The sequence below is a fragment of the Silene latifolia genome, chromosome 10 (genome assembly GCF_048544455.1).
Source record: "Silene latifolia isolate original U9 population chromosome 10, ASM4854445v1, whole genome shotgun sequence".
Lineage (NCBI taxonomy): Eukaryota > Viridiplantae > Streptophyta > Magnoliopsida > Caryophyllales > Caryophyllaceae > Silene > Silene latifolia.
The window spans coordinates 12373891-12396594 of record NC_133535.1 but is presented as its reverse complement, the minus strand read 5'-3'; the positions used below and the strand labels follow the sequence as shown (position 1 = coordinate 12396594).

Here is a 22704-nt window from a genome sequence, read left to right as displayed (position 1 = left end):
CCAATTTGTGATCTTAGATTAATCATTATAATGCTTCCCTTTATTCTTTGAAATTGTGCTATTATCCGAAAAAACTAAAAAACTAAAATCTAATGATGGATCACTTCTGTTATGTGTTTATCCAAGATGCTCTGGATCGACACTATCCTTGTTGAGGCTTTCGGGGATGATGGATTGCCTTCTCATCTCCGAGGTGACTTGTGCACAGTCGCACACATACAAACAAGGCTCGGGGGGGTTTCAACGAGGCCCTCTTCGATGCCTAAGTTAGTGTTTGTACATATAAGGCTCTGTGGCCACACTTGAGGTGATGGTCTCGATTCTCTCGAAAGAGCTTGGAGTATGTTCTTACTTAGAGAGAACTATAATAGTATCGTCTAGGGCTGGTCAGACGAACAGGTCAGGCAAAAGAAGAAAGAACTGAGGGGCGGGCCTAGGGCGAGTCCGGCTTGACATGGGGGGACCCAAAACTGGCCCAGGAAAGAGGGCGGGTCGGGCCAAAAGTGACCCGTGGACGGGTCGGGCCGTGGGGGACCCAAATTTTGCTTACTTAAGTCTGTCTTAATATTATAATATAATCACTAATTAAAATAATTAAAAATAAGTTACTTACCAAAAAATCTTAGGCCCTGTTCTTTCTGACTTTTTAGAGTGAATCGAATCGAATCGAATCGAATGGAGCCGAATCGAGTGGATCGAAAAATTTAACTGAATCGAATGGAGCCGAGAGCCGAATCGAATCAATCGAATGAATGAGAAATTTGAATCGAACTAAGCTGATTAGAGCTAAATTGAATTGAAATAATATTAATATTAATATTAATACTAAATATAATAAATAATAATAATAATTATTATTATTATTATATGTATTAATATTAATAATAATATTAATAATAATATTAATATTAATATTATTATTATAATTATAATTATAATTATAATTATTATAATTATTACTATTAGGGTTTTTCTAACATGTGCCCTTAGGGCACATGATAATAAGCTAAATAGGAGAAGATTTTGAAGATTATTACACTAATTATGGTAAATATGAGTTTCAACTCTAATTTATCATGAAATATTCACAACAATATTTCCCTAATTAGATTATTATCATGTGCCCTTAGGGCACATATTAGAAAATCCGTTACTATTATTATTATTAGAAGAAGAAGAGGAAGAAGAACATTAATAATAATAATAATAATAATAATAATAATAATAATAATAATAATAATAATAATAATAATAATAATAATAATAATAATAATAATAATAATAATTAGGGCTGAGCAAAAAATCTGATTATCCAAACTGATCCGATATCCGATCCGAATCCGATCCGAATTTTTGGATATCCGATCCGAAAGTTAAGTTTGGTTTGGATATCTGATCCGAAATCTTTGGTTTTGGTTTGGATATGGATATTAGAATTAAAACATTTGGATATCCGATCTGATCCGAAACTATAGTTTTCTAGTATAATTTCGAGAAAATAAATTTTATTTGATACAACAACTTAATTAATGTTTAAAATATTAGAGAAATATCTAGGTGGTACTTAAATTTTATAGCGAGAATATTGTAATAAGAATATGAAAGAAAATCATCATGTAAAACTATGAATATAACCGTGTTTCAAACTTAATTTTAAAGTAAATTCAAAAGTATGGATATCCGATGGATATCCGCATCCGAACCGATTATTTTGGATACCCGAACATTGGATATCCGAGACATTTGGTTTGGATATTGGATATCTAACTTCAGGATTTCTAATATGGATATCCGATCCGAACTAGCACTTTGGATCAAATACCCGATCCGTACTCTGCCCTAATAATAATAGTAATTAAACTAATTTGAGTGATTAACTAGGTAGCCACCATGAACCACGGTTCGCCATCAATCTAATTAGGTGAAATAATGGAGCACCAATTTGCTAGATTGATGTTCAAAGTCTAGCCGTTTATCATCCTAATTTGACAGATTAGGTAACCACCACAAAGCACCAACAATCCTAATTTAATTAATTAGATAAATAAAAATCGACAGACCCTAATTTCATCTTTAACAAATAAATAAAATTTGGTTGATTAATTAAAACTCAACAAATAATATTAATAATTGATAACAAGCAAATTAATTATTTTAAAAATTAGAATTCATCTTGTAAGTTTTAAGTCATTTGAGCAATTAAATTAAGTTTTAGGGAAAAATATTGATTTAAGAGTTCACTTGGTTCAGTTTCAGGTGAAAAGGGTACAGAATAGAATATTATGAAAAAGTGTGTGTGAAAGAGTAAAGTTTGTATATGAAAAAATAATTAGGTATTAATAATAGTAATATTAAAATTAACAATGTTATTAATAATATTATTATTAATTAATATTCATATTCATAATAATAATAATAATAATAATAATAATAATAATAATAATAGTATTAATTATATTAATATGAATATTATTGATTTTAATAACTATAATATTTATAATAATAACAATAATGAGGATGATTAATTAATTAATAATAATAATAATAATAATAACAAATAAATAAATAATAAATAATAATAAAATATTAATATTAATATTAATATAATATTAATAAAAACTATTAAGTTTAAGATTCGCAAAATTAAAATTGGCTGAATTTAGTGGAAATTTGAATCAAGTGAAGTGAAATTTGAATGAATGAATTTGGAAAAATTTGATGAATCGAATAAAATGAATCGAATCGAAATTGAATCGAATCGAATTGAATAATTGAATTAATGAATCGAAATCGAATTTGAATCGAATAATTTGAAATTTAAACCGCAAATGATGGTGAAAATAAATCAAAAGAAACCAGGACCTTAGTCTAGTCTAGTCTAGTGGTTAAGATATTTATCGTGATGATAAATGACTGGTTCGAACCCCCTTTTCCACATACTCCATACTATTGACCTTGCGCTTCATTTAACCGCGTTAGTTAATTTTGACTAACGTAAGAGTTACCGAATCATCCAAAAATTCAGGAATAATGAACGGTCAAGATCTGATCATGAAATTGCATTTGGCTGGTATTCTGGTAAACCAAACTTTTGATCATACCAAACAAACCCAGAAGGGGAAACAAATAAGAGGGATTGCAAATTTTAATTGGGTTAATCAGCATAAATTGACACAATAAACCCTCTTTGCTTACGCTTAATTAGCATCAAAACAAAGCCAGAATACAATATATTGCAAAATTCCAGGTATATTCTGAATTTGGGATATTCTCAAAACCCTTTATTATTTTTATATAATTAATCTTTTTGAGTAGGTATTTTTTTGTCATACTTGTTAACAAGATTTCATCTTTTCATTTTATTTTTTTATTTTATGGGTATCTGTATTTCTTGATGAATCTGCTTTGTCTTATTTTACTTAAATGATGTGATTTGTTGTGTTTTTTACATTGTTCATACTATGTGTCTTTTTTTTGTGTTTTGAAAATTAATGATTTGGGTTTTGGTTGAGAAAATGATGGGTTGAAGTCAAGAATTATCAGTTGACTTTATGATGTGATTTTGTAATATTCGATTATTCTTGTGTGAGACGGTTTTACATAAATATTGTGTAAAATGGATCCTATTATACCAATATCATGACCCATTAGAGTACAAAGTTACTTATAAAAAGTCCGTTTTACAAACTTCTTGTGTAAGATCGTCTTACACAAAAATTTGTAGTCTTGTACATACAAGTTGTTACTTGGAATGATCTTAGATTTTCTGTTTTTTTGTGATTTTAGCTTCATGACAAGTGGTTAGTCTTGAGTAATGGATGAAAGTGGTGTAAAGTTGTGATCTTTAGTGATATTAACTTGAGAACAGTCTCTGCTAATCCTTAAGACCCTAGTAACTACCGGAATCGGGAGGTGTTTCAGTTGTTTGATCTTATTCCAGTGGAAAGTTTGGATCTTTTGGGAATCTTGAGCTGATGCAATTGGGTATTCGTGTGGTATGGATAGTTTTTATATTTCACTGGTGCAAATGGTATTGACCTTTTCCTACACTGTGTGTGCCAGGCTACAAGTTGTTAATTGTTGCCTGAAAGTTGGTCTCAATCGGCTTTTAGCCGTGCATTTGGGTGAAAGACTGAAAGGCGATGTTCTCATCTGGACTCTGGTTTTGAATTATGTCTTGTCATATATCCCAGAACACAACTAAAGTATATTTATTGTATAGTTTTGTGAAAGGTGATTGGTATATGTAATACCATGTGGCACGTATCATCATTTTTCACTGAAGTTTAGAGCCTTGGACATATAGAGCTATTTCTTTTCAGCCTGAGGGCGGTTTTCTGGGGACAAAATTTATCGGAAGTATATGTTAAGAGGAAAACGACTGAACAGACTGCTTATACAGCATCCTTATTATTGCTTTTTCTTGTTGGGTTTAAGTTGAGAATTTCACATATTAGTATATTACTTGTAAATTTGTAATGATACAGGGAAGTATCTAATGTTTGTTGTTTTTATTCTTCTCCTCAAGTTATACATGGTAAATTTTGCTTGGCCGTAAATTAGGTTAGTAGTCCTGAAAGTGTTAAGATTCTGAAGGTTAGGGAAGACCTTGAGAAACATTAATGAGGGTGATTGAAGGCTATGTGTGTACTTGGGATTTAAGAAAATATTGTGTTTCAGCGTAAGAAATATAAAAAATCACATGGATGAGAAAGTCAACATTATTTTTATGTTGCTTTATTCTTGTACATCTTTTTCTTCTCATTTGAATCTCTTCTTTTTCGTCCCCGATGTTTGTATTAATTCATTCTTTTGATTTTTTAACAATTATTTACCTGTTTAAATGTCTTCTTAACTCTTTACAGAAGATTTTCCTCATTGTCTATGTCCTTTTTTTTTCTGCTTCTCTTAATACTTGTTTATGTCACTTATCTTGCTTTATTTTTTTTTTTTTTTTCATCTTTTTGTCTTTTCTACTTGTTAATTGCTTTTTACTTCACCTAGGCGGTAGCATACAACTTAGTCAATCCCAAATCGTTTTAGGACTTGTTGTAACTTGTAAGGGCATTCAAAATAAACACACTTTTTGGGTACGGGAGGTTTTAACACCACCACCAATGACAACATGACCTCAATGACTAAAGGGGGTCTCGCAAATGGCAAAGCGAGAGGGGTGAATGTAACCCATGTGATAGCTTTACATTGAGACGGTTTCCAGGTGACCTGCGGGGTTAATATTCTGTATTATGACCATTAACTCAATGCACCTGTTTTATCTGCATCTAATTTTGTATCTTTAAGTTAATCATCATTGGTTTAGGTCGTCTTTGGTTAAGAGGTGCTTTGTGATTATAAATAACAGGCATAAACTTTGAAAAAGTTTTTTTTTTCCTGGTGATTGTTCGACTTCATATCCACTGTTCTGCAGGTAAACCATGGGTACGCTAGACATTCCAAGGACTGAACTTGCCCTGCTAGTCCTATATTTGAACAAAGCAGAAGCCAGGGATAAGATATGCAGGGCAATCCAATATGGTTCAAAGTTTGTAAGTAATGGAGAGCCTGGTACTGCTCAAAATGTTGACAAATCAACCAGCTCGGCCAGAAAAGTCTTTCGTCTCTTCAAGGTTATACTTGAAAATTGTTTGTAGCTACAGTAATCTGATTATGTCATGAAAATTAGTTTGTGCATCTGTATACATTTCGGGAAGGATGATAATCAACTCATGGGTGTATGTTTTGAGGTTCTGCCGAATGATCCCCGGATCAAGTCATTTGAACTGAAACGGAATTTGCTTGCAATATAGGTCAACAGAGTGCTTTATATTTGAAGCCCTAGTAGCATTTATCACACTCGAACCCATTCTCCAAACCAAATCTAACACCAAATATGCAACACCGGTGGTTCATTTTCCTATCATCTTGGGTCGTACAATCAAGCTATGAAGTTGACATATGTGCTGGCTTCTTTGTCTTGCAGTTTGTAAATGGTTTGCATTCTCTTATTAGCCCCACTCCTGCTGGAACTCCTCTTCCCCTTGTTCTGCTGGGAAAGGTTCGTTGAAGCCATTGGTTGTATACTTTATAGATTGAATTTTTAACTGAGAAATCTGATTAATTTTAACACTTTTGCATCTTCCAGTCAAGTAATGCCCTAATATCCACATTTTTGTTCCTCGACCAAATTGTCTGGCTTAGTAGAAGTGGCATTTACAAGGTCTGTTTTTCAATCTCTTTCTGCATACAACTTGGTTATATTATGATTCTCATCTTAAGCCCTGAAACACCTGGTGGTTGTTGATAGAACAAGGAGCGTGCTGATATTATTGGAAAGATCTCTCTTTACTGCTGGTTGAGTTCATCTGTCTGCACTACTTTAGTCGAGGTTTGTGTTCCTGTGTTCAATGTTCAGCAACGTGTTTATCTAAATACATTATGGGTTGTTAGCCATGTTACTCCGACTTCATATCTTGAAGATTACTGTATCCAACACTCCACTCTTGGACATGGTCATGTCACTTTGACTCTTCATTTTTAGTCAAAAAATCATGTGGCTTTTCCATAATGTTGCCGAGTCTAACTCTCGGTGGTACGTGTCTGATACAACATTTGTTAATGCTTTATTTAGGTAGGAGAACTTGGAAGACTCTCCGCTTCAATGAAGAAATTGGAAAAAGAGCTCAAGGGTAAAGATAAACATGAAGTAAGCATATAAGTTATGCAATGGATTTGTGGACCCTGTTTGAAATGAGCATCTTTGACGATGTTGTTTATTGATGAATGCAGAATGAGCAATATAAGGGTAAAGTGCAGAAGTACAATGACAGGTCATTGGCCTTGGTTAAAGCTGCCATGGATGTTGTTGTTGCCGCTGGTCTGCTTCAGTTGGCACCCACGACAATCAATGCTCGTGTGACTGGAGCGTTTGGATTTGCTTCATCTCTCATCTCTTGCTATCAGGTGCACTCCTGCTGCTATTACTTGCCTTGCGTTTTCTTCTCTTTTTAAGAATTTGAAATGTGCAACCATATGTTACTAAAATATTTGGGATAGTCTCTCGTGTACCCCTCAACCTTTTCATTTTCTATGATATACCCTTCTTTTCATGCAAAAAAACTTTGACCGTCAATAACTCTTGGCTACAAGTTCAGAATACGATAAACGTTTTTTCCAAATTGAACGTCTTTAAGAGTTCTTCCGTTTGAAAAAAAATTCACCGACGTCTCAACTCGTAGTCGGGAATTATGGTCGGTCAAAGTTTACTCGTTAAAAAATGTTTGACCAACCATAACTACCGGCTAAGAGTTCAAAAAGCGGTGATTTTTTTTTTCAAATTGAAGGCCTTGACGAGATAATTGGTTGGAAAAAAAAATTACCGTTTTCCAAACTCGTAATAGAGAATTATTGTCGGTCAAAGTTTTTTTGCGAAAAACGAGGGTTACACCATAGAAAACGAAAAAGTTCAGGGGTACACGAGAGAATATCCCAAAATATTTCCTTCATCAATTCTCAAAAATAAAATAAAAAATACTCACTCCATTCCAGTAATAGTGTTCCCATTTAACATCGGTGGCCAAACAATGTCAAATCCGATCAATATTTTCTCACATTATAGAATAGCTACAAACTTCAAAAGTGTTGAAATTAAAATTAACCGTTTATAATATAAACGACGACATCGAATACCTTCTATCTCTGCTAAGATTTGGAGAAATTAATATTCAACGATGACATTGGTTGACCACCAAAATTAAATGGGGACAATAAATTCGAGCTGGAGGTAATTGGAAGAAATAATGCTGAACTCTGTAAAGTTTCCTGATTCAGTTATGCCTTCTCCCCTCGGCGTTAACTCTGCATCATTGACCTCCCTCTATTGATGCTACGAAAACTATTATTGATGGTGCAACTTAACTCTTTGCTTTGACCATTTTCAACTCCTGTGTGCAATTCACACTTTACACAAGATGACATTAGAAATCGACAATCATGGAACAGAATGTCGGTTCAAATTACCATCTATATAAATAATAGGGTTACCATTGAGGATGAGGTAATCCTAAGGAGTTTATGATTTGTTGTTGACAACCTCAATTCATTTTGACACGAAAAGCTGATTTTGCAAAATTGAGGCGTACATCAAACATTGATCCTACCTATATCATTCATCAAACATTGAAGTCGTGAGTTAGTGTGACACAAATGTCATTTTGGGGGTGATTATGAATAGATATCCTAAAAATATTTCTTTATAAGGAGTAAATTTTTTGTTGTCATCGTGGTTTACTGACTCGCATCTTTCATCATCTTACATTTTTACACTTTATTGTCGGCTATCACATCTACCCTTCATTCCATTGAGTTGAGTGTTGATATCTCTTGTTTTTGACATTATATGCAGTTGTTACCCGCACGACCCAAGTCGAAGACATCTTGAATAACAAGTCTCTTTCTTCGAATTGAAGGCATTATCTATTCATGTACTACAGGCCTGGAAGTCAGGAGCTGTGGTGTGTAGTGTTCACGGCCGAATTTGGAAATTACAGCAGGATGGCATTTTCACTTTTAATTTAGAACCAATTGTACTCTTTGCCTTATTCCTCCTCCCTGTTTACTTTCACTAAAGCAATAAAGATATTCTTGGTTTACGTGCATTATTTTCCGGAGTCTGGCTAAGAACTGATGATAACAGCCATTTACTCATCGGAACTAAGAGCAGCCATGCTTCCTCTTCCCAAGTCCTGGTCCTGGATACACTCATCCTACCGTGAAACTTGTGAATGTACCAATTTTGTGCTGAAATTGGTTTCTCCAATCCCCAAACGCATTCGCATGTTAATCTAATCTAGACGAACTAGCAATAACTAGTTCACTACGCTTGAACACATGTTCAAGCGGATTTTTCGGATTGGGGGGGCTCAACATGGTTCTAATTTGATATTGTCGGGTTATTTTCAGGTCAATGGTGGTTATGTTTTTAGTCAATCGGTTTGAATATGGTCTTTGTTTTTGTTAAATGCTATGTTAATTTCAAGTTAATCATTTGAGATTGAGTCATGTTCAGAGAAGCTGGGGGTTTTGGGTCGGATTATTCTAGACACGGTCAAATATACGATTTAGCAATCCAGCCAAATAATTCGTTTTGACCCTGATTCCATTGCAAAGCAGCTCTTCTGCAGTTACACCCAGTTCCACTACCTGAACCGCGTTCCTAAAATATCCCTTGCGCAATGGTGAGTCCAACCTTGGGTGAGTCCAACCTTGGTTTAACACATTAGCGTAAGAAGATAAGTCGGTTTTCCCAACCTCGCTGCTTACTGTATCAAAATCGAGTCTGAAAAGTAGTGGGAGATACTTCCTCTGTCCCGGTCTTTTGTTTACCTTTAATTTTGACACAAAGACCCAGAAAAGGGGATAGGACCAATTATTTGATGATAAGTGGACTAAATTGAGTATGGGAGAACAAATTGTTCATCAAAAGCATTCCCAAAATAAAAAGATAAACAATTGACTGAGATACCCAAAATTAAAAAGGTAAACAAATGATGAGGACATAGGGAGTACCTTTCAGAAACTCCCTTTCATCAGCGGATTCAAGACGTTACTGTCTAATTTTGTCAGCACAATGGCACAGTTGCTACCTTAATAAACTGAGGCATGCGTAAAGAACATTAATCAAAAAAGGGAATTTCAGGAACAAACTTATTACTCGGTCAAGAGTTATTTACAGTGTCAAAACCAGTCTCAGCCAGAAGGCCACATTAATCAAGTATTAAAGATATGAAAACAGCAATTACCAGTGGAAAGTGTCACTTGGTTGAAATTTCAATTAGCCGATAAATAAAATAAGATATCGGCAGCTATTAAGGGCTTATGATGTAGGGATTGCAACTATTGGTACAACAAATCAAAAACCGAACTATACATAGAAACTAGGTGTCAAAATCTTCATCCATGTCATCATCTGTATCATTATTCTCGTCTTCTGAATCGTACACATCAACCCCCAGGGTCCCACGCAACATGTTAAGGATCTGCTCCCAACCTCTGACATGCCGTTGAACCATTTCAGGGGTTACTGTTGTTTCAGAAGGCTCCTCCCGGGTGCTAGGAGGAGGATTTGAAAATTCGGCCTGAGAGTTGAACATTAGCAAGAATTTTCCAGGTGGTTCTAGAGGATCAACGCTGAAGACGGGGGCCAAAGGGCGACCTAGAACTTGAACATAAGCCACACTGTAACAAAGATCATAAGAGATAATTAACTTCGGTTGCGACATGAAAAAATGGAGATGTGTAAAAGGGGGGTGAAAGTTAAAACTGCAAGAAAATTGACAGCGAGATCACAGCAGCTACAGGACTACCTCGTAATCCTCGTATAATAATCATAGGACCTAAAAACTAATGGCTTGTTTTGGAAGGGCCATAGGATGATTTCTATGACAAAGTAACAGGATCCCATTTAGTGGACAACAAAGGGGGTGAAAGGGGGCATACGGATTGCGTCGTTTGGCGTAACAGGATTCCTAGCACTTAAACGACTAACAACAGCAATTCCACGTCCGTGTGATATCTTAAAAATGAATAGGCAATTCTTTTTGTGTTGCATATGAGTCCATCAACTCCGCCTGTGAGTGTTTTCGGGCATTCGCTGCCGGTCCCAAGCCCGGATAAAGGAGGAGGGTTGCGGTAGGTCTGTGGCAGCCAGCATAAAAACTTAGTCACATTTTATGGACATGAATCGGAATTTGAACATCGTTGGGGCGTCTCCTCAGAAGCGACGCGCTGCACTTCTTAGACCCGGGTGTAGTGATAAGTATGTGAGGGTTGCTAGGTCGTCGCCCGGAAGCGACGCGCCATCTTTACATCTGGGGGTGGTGTCAAATAGGCAAGGGTGCGCTACATCTTCTAGACCCGGGTGTAGTGAAAAATATGCTAGGGTTGTTAGGTCGTCGCCCAAAAGCGGCGCGCCACCTCGAAGTATGGGTGTGGTGTCAAATAGGTTTGGATCTAGGAAGCATGGTCAAGAGCGGGTAAAGAAATCAGGACATGACTTTAGGAAGGGTAGTAGGTTACGGTTTGGTACTTGGAATGTTGGCTCTTTGTGGGGAGATTAGCGAGGTAGGGAGGTTATGAAAAGGAGGAGAGTGTATATAATGTGTCTACAAGAGACAAAGTGGATCGGAGATAAAGCAAGGGTGATAGCGCCTTGGGGTTATAAGCTTTGGTACACGGGTAAAGACAAAAGTCGTAATGGAGTGGGTATTGTCATTGATAAAGATTACATTGATGATGTGGTAGAGGTATCGAGAAAGAGTGATAGGATTATGAGTATTAAGCTTGTAGTCGGGGATGAGGTGGTGACGGTTATAAGTGCTTACGCACCTCAAGTAGGTTTGGATGCTTCTTTTCGACGAGCCTTCTGGGAAGATTTGGAAGAGGTTGTAGAACGTGTCCCTATTGGAGAGAAATTGATCATTGGTGGTGACCTCAATGGGCATGTGGGTACTAGTCGAGTTGGCTTTGAGAACATTCATGGGGGTTTTGGGTTCGGGGAGAGAAATGAAGCAGGAAGTGACATATTGGATTTTGCTTTGGCATATGACTTGGGTATAATGAACACTTGGTTCGAGAAAAGACATTCTCATTTGGTGACTTATAGAAGTGGAGGTAATGCTAGTCAAATTGACTTCCTTTTGGTAAGGAATGTGTGGAGGAAAGAGTACACCGATTGCAAGGTCATACCCGGGGAAAGTGCCGCAACACAACATAGACTAGTGGTTCTTGATTTTCGGGGTAAGAGAGACTTGAGGAAGAGAAAGATAATCGGTGAGGCACGGATCAAGTGGTGGAAGCTACTGAGGGGGAAACCAACTAGCGTTTTTGGATAAGGTTGGAAGTAGCGATATTTGGTCGGATTGTGAGGAGAAAGATATTGATGCAACGTGGGATAAATTGGAGCATGTTGTAAAGGAGTTGGCGAGGGAGGTATTAGGGGAATCTAAAGGGAATAGACCATCAAGTAAGGACACATCTTGGTGGAACGATGTGGTGAGACAAGCGATAAAGATTAAACGTGAATGCTATAAGGTTTTGGGGAAATGCATGAGTGATGAGAACTTTGAAAAGTACAAGGAAGCTAGACGAGCCGCTAAAAAGGCCGTACGGGATGCGAGAGCAAAAGTTAACCAAGAAGTGTATGCCAGGTTGGACACGAGAGAAGGAGAGAAGAATATCTATAAACTGGCTCGCATAAGAGACCGAAAGACGAGAGATATTGGGAGAGTTAGGTGTGTGAAAGATATGGACGACAAGGTTCTCGGTTCGGGATAACGAGATAAAGGCTAGATGGAGTTCTTACTTTGATAATTTATTCAATGGACATCAGGAACAAGGTTTTGGGGATGTAGAGGTAACACCAAGCATGGTTAACCGGGAATTTGTGCGTAGAATACAAAAGAGTGAAGTTAGAAAGGCGTTAAGGAAGATGGGGTCAAAGAAAGCAGAGGGACCGGATGGTATACCCATAGAAGTTTGGAGGTGCTTCGGGGAGAAAGGGATTGAATGGGTAACCATGCTCTTCAACAAGATTTGGAGGAGCAACAAGATGTCATCGGCTTGGAGGAAAAGCACTCTTGTCCCTTTGTACAAGAACAAAGGTGATGTCCAAGAGTGTTCCAATTATCGGGGAATTAAACTTATGAGTCATACAATGAAGTTATGGGAGCGGGTAATCGAGCAAAGGCTTAGGAGATATGTAGACATCTCGGAAAACCAATTTGGATTTATGCCTGGGAGATCGACTATGGATGCGATTTTTATCATGAGACAATTGATGGAATACCATCGGGACAAGAAGAAGGATTTGCATATGGTTTTTATTGACTTGGAAAAGGCATATGATAGGGTACCAAGAGAAGTACTTTGGTGGGCTTTGGCGAGAAAGGGTGTGTCGCGAAAATATATTGACCTCATAAAGGACATGTATGAGGGGGCTAGTGCAAGTGTTCGCACTAATGTTGGGAGAACGGAAGAATTTCCTATTACCATCGGGGTGCATCAAGGTTCCGCACTTAGTCCTTTTCTCTTTGCTATAGTTATGGATGAGTTGACAAGGGATATTCGGGACGACATCCCTTGGTGTATGATGTTTGCTGATGATATTGTGTTGATTGATGAGACAAAAGAGGGGTGGAGAGAAAGTTGGAATTGTGGAGGCAGACTTTAGAGACTCGTGGGTTCAGTGAGCGGGGAGTAAGACCGAGTATTTGAGGTGTCGGTTCACTAAGGTGGCGGGGTTGAGATCGACAGAGGCGGGGAGTATTATTTTCGATGGGAATGTTGTTGAGGTTCGGATTTCTTGGATATCTAGGATCTATTATTCAAAAGGATGGGGAGTTAGACGGAGATGTGGCCCACAGAATTAAAGCGGGATGGTTGAAATGGAAGAGTGCTTCAGGGTTTCTATGCGATAAAGATATGCCCCAAAGATTAAAGGGAAAATTTTATCGCACGGCAATTAGGCTTGCCCTACTTTACGGCTCCGAGTGTTGGGCAGTGAAACATTGTCACATTCAAAAGATGAGTGTGGCGGAGATGCGCATGTTGAGGTGGATGTGCGGACATACAAGGAAAGATCGGTTAAGGAATGAGGTGATTAGGCAAAAGGTTAAAGTGGCGCCAATAGAGGACAAGATGATGGAAAACCGACTAAGATGGTTTGGCCATGTGAGAAGGAGACCTATGGACGCTCCGGTTAGGAGAGGCCGGAGACTTGGAGAAACAGAAAAAGGTCCCTAGAGGCGAGAGGAAGACCGAGACAGACATGGTTGAGAGTGATAGAGCACGATATGAGAGTTATGGGGCTTGAGGAGAGTATGGTGACGGAGAGGGCACAATGGAGGAAAGGATACATGTGGTTTTTTAGTATTTGATGTTTTTTGACAGATTTAGTGTTTTTATTTATTTATTTAATTTAAAGAAATTAATTTATTTATTTCTCTCTCCTTTATTACACACTTTCTCAACAACCACTTTCTTATAGATTTTACCTGGTTCATTCCGGATCTTTAACTCTATTTCGGTTTTTAAAAATCGTTTTAATCTTTTCTCTCGATTTAAATTTTAAGTTTTTATAAAAGAAAGACGGAATTCGATTTTAAAACCCCTAAGTTCACCTTGACTTTCCATTACATTTTCGTTCTCCCTTTTGTTTTTTATCTTCCCTTTTTTATTCGCATTTTGAGGCGTGCGTTCACCCATGGACGGTTCGAAAGGATGATTCATGTCAGCCGACCCCAAATCATTTTGGGATTAAGGCTCTGATGTTGTTGTTGTTGTTGTTGTTGCATATGAGTCCATCAAACAAAGTCCCAACTAATGCTCCAATGTCCCACATGAAACTGATTGGGGTTCTTAGCACAATAACAAGAGTGCCATATGTTACTAAGACTGACAGCCCTAACTGAGAAGACCAATTATAGAAGGCAACGAGCAATCAATCAAAAGACAAACTGAAACATTATACACATTGTTGTCAGAATCGCGATTCGATCCAACGATTCTACGATTTTACGATCAAAAAATGCTTGATCGATCCTGGATCCTACGATTCTATTATAGTTGTAGAATCTTACGATCCTATTAATTTGAAAATTTCTAGAGATGAGATCATAATACGATCCTACGATTTTACGATCCTACGATCCGATTCTATAATAAAAAAAATTAATATATATTTTTATATAATGATACCGTAAAATCCAAATTTCGTGTAAGTTGTTCATACAATAATACTAAAATCATTAATTACCAATATTTTATGAATAAATATTAATAAATAACTGTTTTGATTTTCAATTATATGTTTTTACCAAGTAAAAAATTATATTTAGTGAGTTTGTAGAATCTTGCGATTCTACGATCCAATTCTACCGATTCGATCCTACCCTCCCCATCGATCCAAAGTAGAATCTCGATCCTGACAACATTGATTATACATACGCAAGCTAACCAGAGAACTAACCACATATAGTACAGGCCATCCATTTCTTGAGTCTGAACTCTTCCAAGCAGCTCTATCTGGACGATTCCCCCAATGCAAAGAACAGGTTCTGGAAGCTTGAAATTCTGTATAATATTCTCCTGTAAATGCAAGTACCTTCATGAATAAACAGGCTATGAAACGAAGTGATAGCATATATAAATGCCTTTAGACAGCAGTCACAGCACTCTCTCAATTACTCCTTTTTTTTTCTTCGAATTTCAGCAAGCTTCTAAATTAGAAGCGCTTATCCTCCCACGAAGCGAGAACTTGGGTTGGAGGTGGGGCGGTCTGTTTGACACAAGTGAGCTGAATATAAGGATCTGATCTTGTAAACCTCAAGAAACATTACTACAAGTTCACAGTACACGTGGTTTATAGTCTAGAATTCTAGTTGTCATCGATTGTAGCTTCTACAATTACAATTCTGTGAATTCTTTCATTGCTAAAGGTAATCCCAGGTATGGCCGTTGGTGTGCCAGTTATACTCAAAAAAATATCAAAATGAAAAAACATGAGACATATGAAGTTGTGGTTTAATAATGAGAAATGCAAGATCTAAGTCTAGTCACAGCACGAAGTTAGCATGACAGAATTTGAAACAAATTATCACTTAGGGCTTGTTTGGATAACAAATAAAGATGGAGGGAAATGAAGGGGGGAGGGATTTCAAGGGATCCATTTTCCCTCCTCCAAGGCAAATCAAAATCACTCCACAATAGGAAAGAATTGGAGGGAAATTATATCCAAACGCCCACATCAATTTCCCCCTCCCTTTCTCTCCTATTTTGGTATCCAAACAAGCCCTTAGAGACATCTCACATCTCCATTGTAATGGATACAGGAGAAGAAATTAAAAAAAAAAAAACATTATCCTAATGACTCAAGCGTTCATGCAAATATCAGGGTAAGGGAGGTTAGATGTACGAAGTCTTACCCTTATGTTAGACCAGGGTTACCGGATTCACAATTCGTTCAATTCGCTTTCTTAATTCTAATTCGCGATTCGCTCAATTTAGCGAATTCAATTCGCTGGCGAATTACATTATTTTAAAATTCGGTAATTCGTCGAATCCAATTCGCAAAAGGATTATCCTTTTATATCAACAAAGCTAAAAAAAAGTCATCTTCCTGTCGGAAATCAAAATCAAATTAAAGCTAAATCTACAAATCTACAATAGTGAATCAAATCATTGTGCTTGGCTTCAAAGTTCAAACTTCAAAATAACCAGGTATCTTGTCTATACTTCAATTTTTCATGATTTTTTTTTGTTTTTAGCATAATCATATAATTCGCTCATCTCAGCGAATAATTCGCGAATTGGGACGAATTAAGATGAAAATGAATTGCGAATTAATTCGTGCAATTCGGAGGGGGACGAGCGAATTAGGTAACCCTGAACATATAAAGGCTACAACCAGATAACCAACAACAAAAACTGCGTAGAAAATTGGATATAAATGAAAATTGCACCGAGAATCACATCTAATACTACTACTACTACTACTCAATAAAAAGGTCAGCGATTTATATAGTCATTTTGTTTTATTCCATTGTATTTTGAGGACTGAAATAAGATCACTGCTCGGTAGATAGTGTACAGAATCAGCTCTTGTGAAGAACTCAATAAGCAAGATTCCACAAATAAACTATCACAAGAGAAGTCAATTCAAATTTGTCACTCACCTGAACCATTGGAAATTCTTTTGAGGTATAAGTCCATACAAAATGTTCGTCAGCAGGTGGTGAGCCTTCAAGGTATTTTGAAAAGTCCACCTCTTCCTTATCATCAGTCAATACCCTGTAACCCATACGGAATCGCACTGCTTTCGCAGAATATATAGGGGAACTTGCTTGAAAAAAAGCTGCAAGGTCAAGCTAGCACTATTGAGAAAATAGCAACGGATGTCTAGTTAAAGGTTTGGGCACATATATATAATTCTTACCTTGAAAAGGCTGAACATTTATCTCAGTAATGACACAAAAATCAGAAATCAATTTGTAAGTTAATCTCTCCGACACTTGAGGATTACTCTGGCCTGAGCTTGACCAGTATGAAGCTGTGCGTCCAATTCGATCCCGAGGTTCCAGAGTGTTATGAACACCCTCTTCAGGATAATTATCTGTACTAGAAGCACTTATAGCATCTGAAAGGCATTCACCCACGTCAGAAGAAGTAAGCCCTCGAGCTAAAGAGGCAAAAACCCTGTGTTCCTTCTTTAACTGCTCCAATTCAGCAGATCTACTGCAACCAACATCTGAATACTTCTGTTGTTGCATGTTGTTAGTATGCACTACGCGATCAATGCCAGATAGCTGCGGGAACAGTCTTATGCACAAATGCTTGCATATACTATTTGCTACAACTGCCAGAAACCAGAATAAGAAAATTACAATATTGTTCTATCCTTAACCATAGAGAGCCGGTGAATTCAAATTTTCATCTTCATCCCCCGTGATATTTATTAAATCAGGTATTATAACGTATAAGAAACAATATCAATTCACATCATGTACATGAACATCCATAGTCATATAACAGCCATTTCTAAAGGATCCAAATACTTGTTACTCTTTGGTTCTGGATTATGATGGAATAAAGCAAAATGGCTCACTAATGTACGTGCACTTCTTTCTATTGTGAAGCGGCGGGATCCCCGCTGTGATTGAATGAGATTGGATAAGAGTCTCGTGGGACTAGGGGTTTTGACAAACCCATTTGGGGGCAAGGGCGGATGTAGCCAAGTGGGTCAAGGCAATGGATTGTAAATCTACCACGGGCAGGTTCAATCCCGTCGTTCACCCATCAGTAAATGGACCATTTGTTACGATGGAGTTCTCGAAACAATTTTCATCTTGGGTCATTTAGAGACAACCTCCTTGTACTGCTAACACAAGGACGCAGTTCTCAAATCATATTACTAGTAAATCCTATATTTCTTTTCCATATTCTTCAATTTTACCCTTCTCTTCTCCCTCCTAATTCTTAATTTCCACTTATAAATTCATGTTAGCCCTCTTTAAAAACAAAAAGGGGCCAATGTTGCACAAAAATTATTCTAATATGTAAATGCTCATTTGATAATCAATGTGTCTCGTGTCCATAAGGCACGCTCCTTCGCCTCATCACCTTGGGACCCGCGCACCTTCTCAAAATAAGGACTAAACTCGAAAGAGTAAAGAGTCGCCTAGAAAAGAAAGAGATGCCATAAAATATATACTCCCTCCTCGTTTTCATGTTCCTCCCTTTTCTTTTGGGCAAAAGGATTAAAAAGGTGAATTTGGACCACACAAAATACACTACCCCACATGAAGTTGAATATGGACCACACAAAAGCTTTCAAATAATGAAATAGGGAGGAACACCACACTAAGCCCAAATAGGAAATAGGGAGGAACATGTAAACTAGGAGGGAGTACAACTGAAGTTAAATAACGTAAGTATAACAGTAATCATTACACGCTCTCAAAAATCAAAATCAAAGCAACAATCATTTCCATCTCCCATCTAAAAGGAATTCTTTGGAAATGAAAATTCCAAGATATTTTTACTCCTGAGAACAAGGTTGATACCGAGAGTAAATAATCCAAAATGCAGGAAAACAACCACAATTATATCTCGAGTTTACAGTTACGTTGAAGATTCAAAGCTCTAAACTGTTTCTACTTATTAACTTGATGTCTACTCAGAGATTAACTTGATGTCTACTGTAAATTGTCTAACATACGCAGGTTTAAACTGTACCTTAGCTAGGGAAATACACAAAATTATGATGGCTTCGAAACATCTTTTAAGTAAATATCTACACTAGGTAAAGGTCACTAACTGGAAACTAATTAGACAAACACGGGCAGCTCCTACAGTCAGTTCTATCAATGTGAAGAAAAGTGGAAAAGAAATTTATGTCATGCAACATGTTGTCAGATAACCTAACAGGAAGTTGGAGAACGCTACCTACAAAACTTCTAGCAGCTGGGGACATGGCCACAAAAAAAAAGAAAAAAAGAAAAATTAAGTGAAATTTTTTGAAATAGGCATAAGAGAAAATAACTAGGAAATCAATGTCCACTTGATCAGAATGTACCAGCTCTCGATGAGTAAAAGAAAGATCCAGGCTTCTGAATTCTGATAAGAGGATTAAAGCTATGGAAGGCACAATATAACATATAAGGTGCTACTGCTCGACTACTAATACCAATGTCCCCTATCTCCCTATTCCAAATTAAGAGCACCAAAGGGTAAAAAAAAAAGTACCAAAATCATGCCATGCTCGAGACACTGAACTAGCACGCACGACATCACTGGGATCATCCAGGCAAGTTAAAATCTTCTCCGCCACATCTGGGTGAAGCGAATCTAAGAAATCTCGATCAACTCCATCCATTAAGAATATAGGTATCAACACTTAGAAGCAAAATTCTATATCTCCACGACCTGTAATCAAGCAAACAACAAATTTTGAGCTTCACAAATCAAATTATTCTCATTCAGCTGAATCTAAACCAAAACACTATCAACACATTTAAAAATAAGGCATTCAACAGCTTAATAAAAAAGCTAAATCTTATCATCACAACAATCAATCATGATCCAGGTCTCATCGCAACACATTACTGTAGTAATTCTACTAATGCCAACCCTAACTACAACAGAATAAGACACAACCACAAAATTTGAGCTCCATATTTCACCGCAACGCATTATAACCTCAATTATACTACAATTATACTACATGTAATCCAAAGATGACTGCAGTTTGAACTCAATCCGGTTCCGAAAGCACAAAACAAAAAAGATACGACATTTCAAACAATATAATTACTCCAATTGCGAGATTTAACAGCTACACTGAATTCAAATCGGTCCTAACAATCTTTATAACTCCAATTGAAAGAATCAACAACATTTCATCACAATATCACAAACATAATCGAAATTTGTGCAATCGAACATACGAAAAACTGAAAGTAATTGAAAATTACAAATTTATAAGAAGAATGGTGTGAATCGAAGAAATTTATTCGCCGAATTATGAAGAAGAAGACTTATTAATTTACCTTAGCGTGAGAAAAAGAGGAAAGAGAGATGCGAGAGGTAAAACCCTAGGAGAGAGAAAATGAAAATCCCCAAAATTTGATGAATTATGAAATTGGCAACATGTTTTACCTTACCCTTTTGGTTTTGCCATTAACAATAAACTAATATTGGATAAGATGCTAACCCATTTTTCATTTTTGCAATCTCATATTCTCTGTACTAATAATTTATTGTAATATATTTACGAACGGTTTTATAAAACAATAAGTTTCACTTGTGACGGATATATTATCACTCACATGGGCAGATAAAACAAAAAGTAGAATGTATAGGGAATCACAAATAACTTGTCTTTATCCCATGTAAGTTTTATTTGACTCGTTATAAACTTGTGACGGATATAGACCGTCACAAATGAGATTGCAAAAATAAAAGACCGTCACAAATGAGAATTTGTGTTTATAAAATTCTACACTTCGTAATACCAATTACTCTAATACGGAATAATATTTTGTTAGTAATATTTTAGGGTTTTTTTGTCAAACACAACCTTTAAAATTTTTTTTTTTCCAAACACCACCTTTAAAAAAAAGTTTGTAACAACCTTTAGTAAATTTTTTGTTGTCAAACACGACTTTTTGACTGAAAGACTTAGCATTTTACAATTGGGTAACTTTCAATAGATGTTTGGGATAGCAAACGATGTCGGTTTGAGGTGTTCTTAGACTCGTTGGAAAGGTGGAAATACAAGCTTTCCATGGGTTATCAATACGATGGTCAAAAGTGGCCTTATGTAGGGTCTATTGTTGTGTAAAGTAAGGCTGATCGGAGAGATTAGCGAGTGGTCGGGGATTTTTATTGGGTCTTTTAAAGAGGGTATGATGCTTTGTTTGGTCTGAAAATTGGTATGTAGGTAGCGGGGAGTGTAAGGTAGGCCGTAGTTGTGTTGTTTTTTGTGGTTGTTGGTTACAAGTGGTGGTTCGAGGGGAGTTAATTTGAAGGTAAAAAACATTCAAAAGAATGTCAAAGTAGGATTTCTTTTTTGTGGGTCAATTCACTCACGTCAAACCAGCACTTACAACAGACAACCACAAAAAACAACACAACTACGGCCTACCTTACATTCTCCGCTACCTACATACCAATTTTCAGACCATACAAAGCATCATAACCTCTTTAAAAGACCCACTAAAAATCCCCGACCACTCGCTAATCTCTCCGACCAGCCTTATTTTACACAATAATAGACCCCACATAAGGCCGCCTTTGACCATCGTATTGATAACCCCTGGAAAGCTTGTATTTCCACCTTTCCAACGAGTCCAAAAACGCCTCAAACCGACATCGTTTGCTATCTCAAACATCGACTGAAAGTTACCCCATTACAAAATGTCAAGTCCTTCGGCCAAAAAGTCGTGTTTGACAACAAAAAATTTATTAAAGGTTGTGTTTTACAAACTTTTTTTTTAAAGGTGGTGTTTGGAATAATTTTTTTTTTAAAGGTTGTGTTTGACAAAAAACCCAATATTTTACATCAGTTTTATGATTTTTTTTTAATAACGATTTACAAGTGTTCATATAAGTGCTTTAATAGGAGAATATTGTTCTCTCTCATTATAGTCATATATCAATCACATTAATCTTCAATGCAATAGGATTAGCGGTGGAGCTAGGGGGGCTAGCAGAGGCGCTCCATCCCGTTGCCGATCAAAAATTTCAAAGTTTTTAATTATAATTTTCCAACTTTTTTTTGAATTTTCCTTATCTATTACCCGTTCACTCCCGCTGAAGTCAATTTCTAGCTACGCCGCTGAATAGGATGAATAGAGAACCGACATGGGTGGTGAGTATTCGACACAATAATTATAGATAAGCTAACTTATGTGCGGATTGGTTAGTTAACTTAGGAATTAATTAATTAATTAATTAAGAAGATTATTTTTTTTTTTTGGAATGAAAGTGATTGTTTGGGTTGATGCAACAAGATTTGTGTGGAGCGCCTTGACCACTCATCAACCATTCATATGGAGTACTTTTTAGTGTTTTATGTAGTTTCTTTGTTGCTGTCAGAAAAAAAAAATGTTTTCTTTGTTTTTGTCTTCGTTTATTTGTTTTTCGATTTTAGTTTTAATTTTAAATGCAATTTGGATTTTCTCGACCTTTTTTCCACCAAAGAGATATGGAGTAACTTTTTCATTAGTTAGTCTTATCCCATAGCATTGTCTCCGTAGTACTTAACTTTGCAAAACTGTCTTGTACAATATTTACTTAAACTCCAATTAACCTTTTTCCACCGAAATGTTATGCATAGTTTGAAAGTTGTAACTAACATGTGAGTCATACGTGCTTGCGTGACAAAGCGCTTGATGTAATTATCTGGAGATGTGAAGATTTTAGCCGGTAAAAATAACAAAATAACGCCCATTTTTAGCAACGTTATCAAAGTAATTAAATGCAATGGGTTGCGATGACAAACAATTTTTTCCAGAAAATACCATAATTAGAATTTAGTACTCTATAATCACCCATTTTTCCAATAGTGAGTCATTTTTTTGGCCAACCAATAACATCTCAAATTTGCCCCCGAAGTTTTGAACTAACCGAAATTTTCTATATATTATGAGA

At 36.5% G+C, this 22704-nt stretch overlaps 2 protein-coding genes across 3 annotated transcripts; one reads left to right on the top strand and one right to left on the bottom strand.

The window, feature by feature from the left end:
- The first annotated feature begins 2959 nt into the window (after positions 1–2959).
- Positions 2960–8657, top strand: LOC141605147 (peroxisomal membrane protein 11C-like). Of its 2 annotated transcripts, none has more exons than XM_074423810.1 (8): positions 2960–3247; positions 5429–5627; positions 5981–6055; positions 6143–6217; positions 6305–6385; positions 6629–6703; positions 6787–6960; positions 8402–8657. In XM_074423810.1, exons 2-8 carry the CDS (start codon positions 5436–5438, stop codon positions 8435–8437), a joined length of 708 nt encoding a protein of 235 aa, XP_074279911.1. In that variant the 5' UTR covers positions 2960–3247; positions 5429–5435; the 3' UTR covers positions 8438–8657. The 2 variants fall into 2 exon arrangements, with proteins under 2 accessions (XP_074279911.1, XP_074279912.1); XM_074423811.1 differs by lacking the exon at positions 2960–3247 and adding an exon at positions 3296–3315.
- Positions 8658–9688: 1031 nt separating this feature from the next.
- LOC141605146 (F-box protein At4g00755) lies at positions 9689–20280 on the bottom strand. The gene is made up of 6 exons (XM_074423809.1): positions 20100–20280; positions 19297–19476; positions 16988–17407; positions 16728–16906; positions 15023–15141; positions 9689–10233 (listed from the first exon to the last, which is right to left on the bottom strand). The coding sequence occupies exons 2-6, from the start codon at positions 19424–19426 to the stop codon at positions 9933–9935; spliced, it is 1149 nt and encodes a 382-aa protein (XP_074279910.1). The 5' UTR covers positions 19427–19476; positions 20100–20280; the 3' UTR covers positions 9689–9932.
- Positions 20281–22704: the final 2424 nt, after the last annotated feature.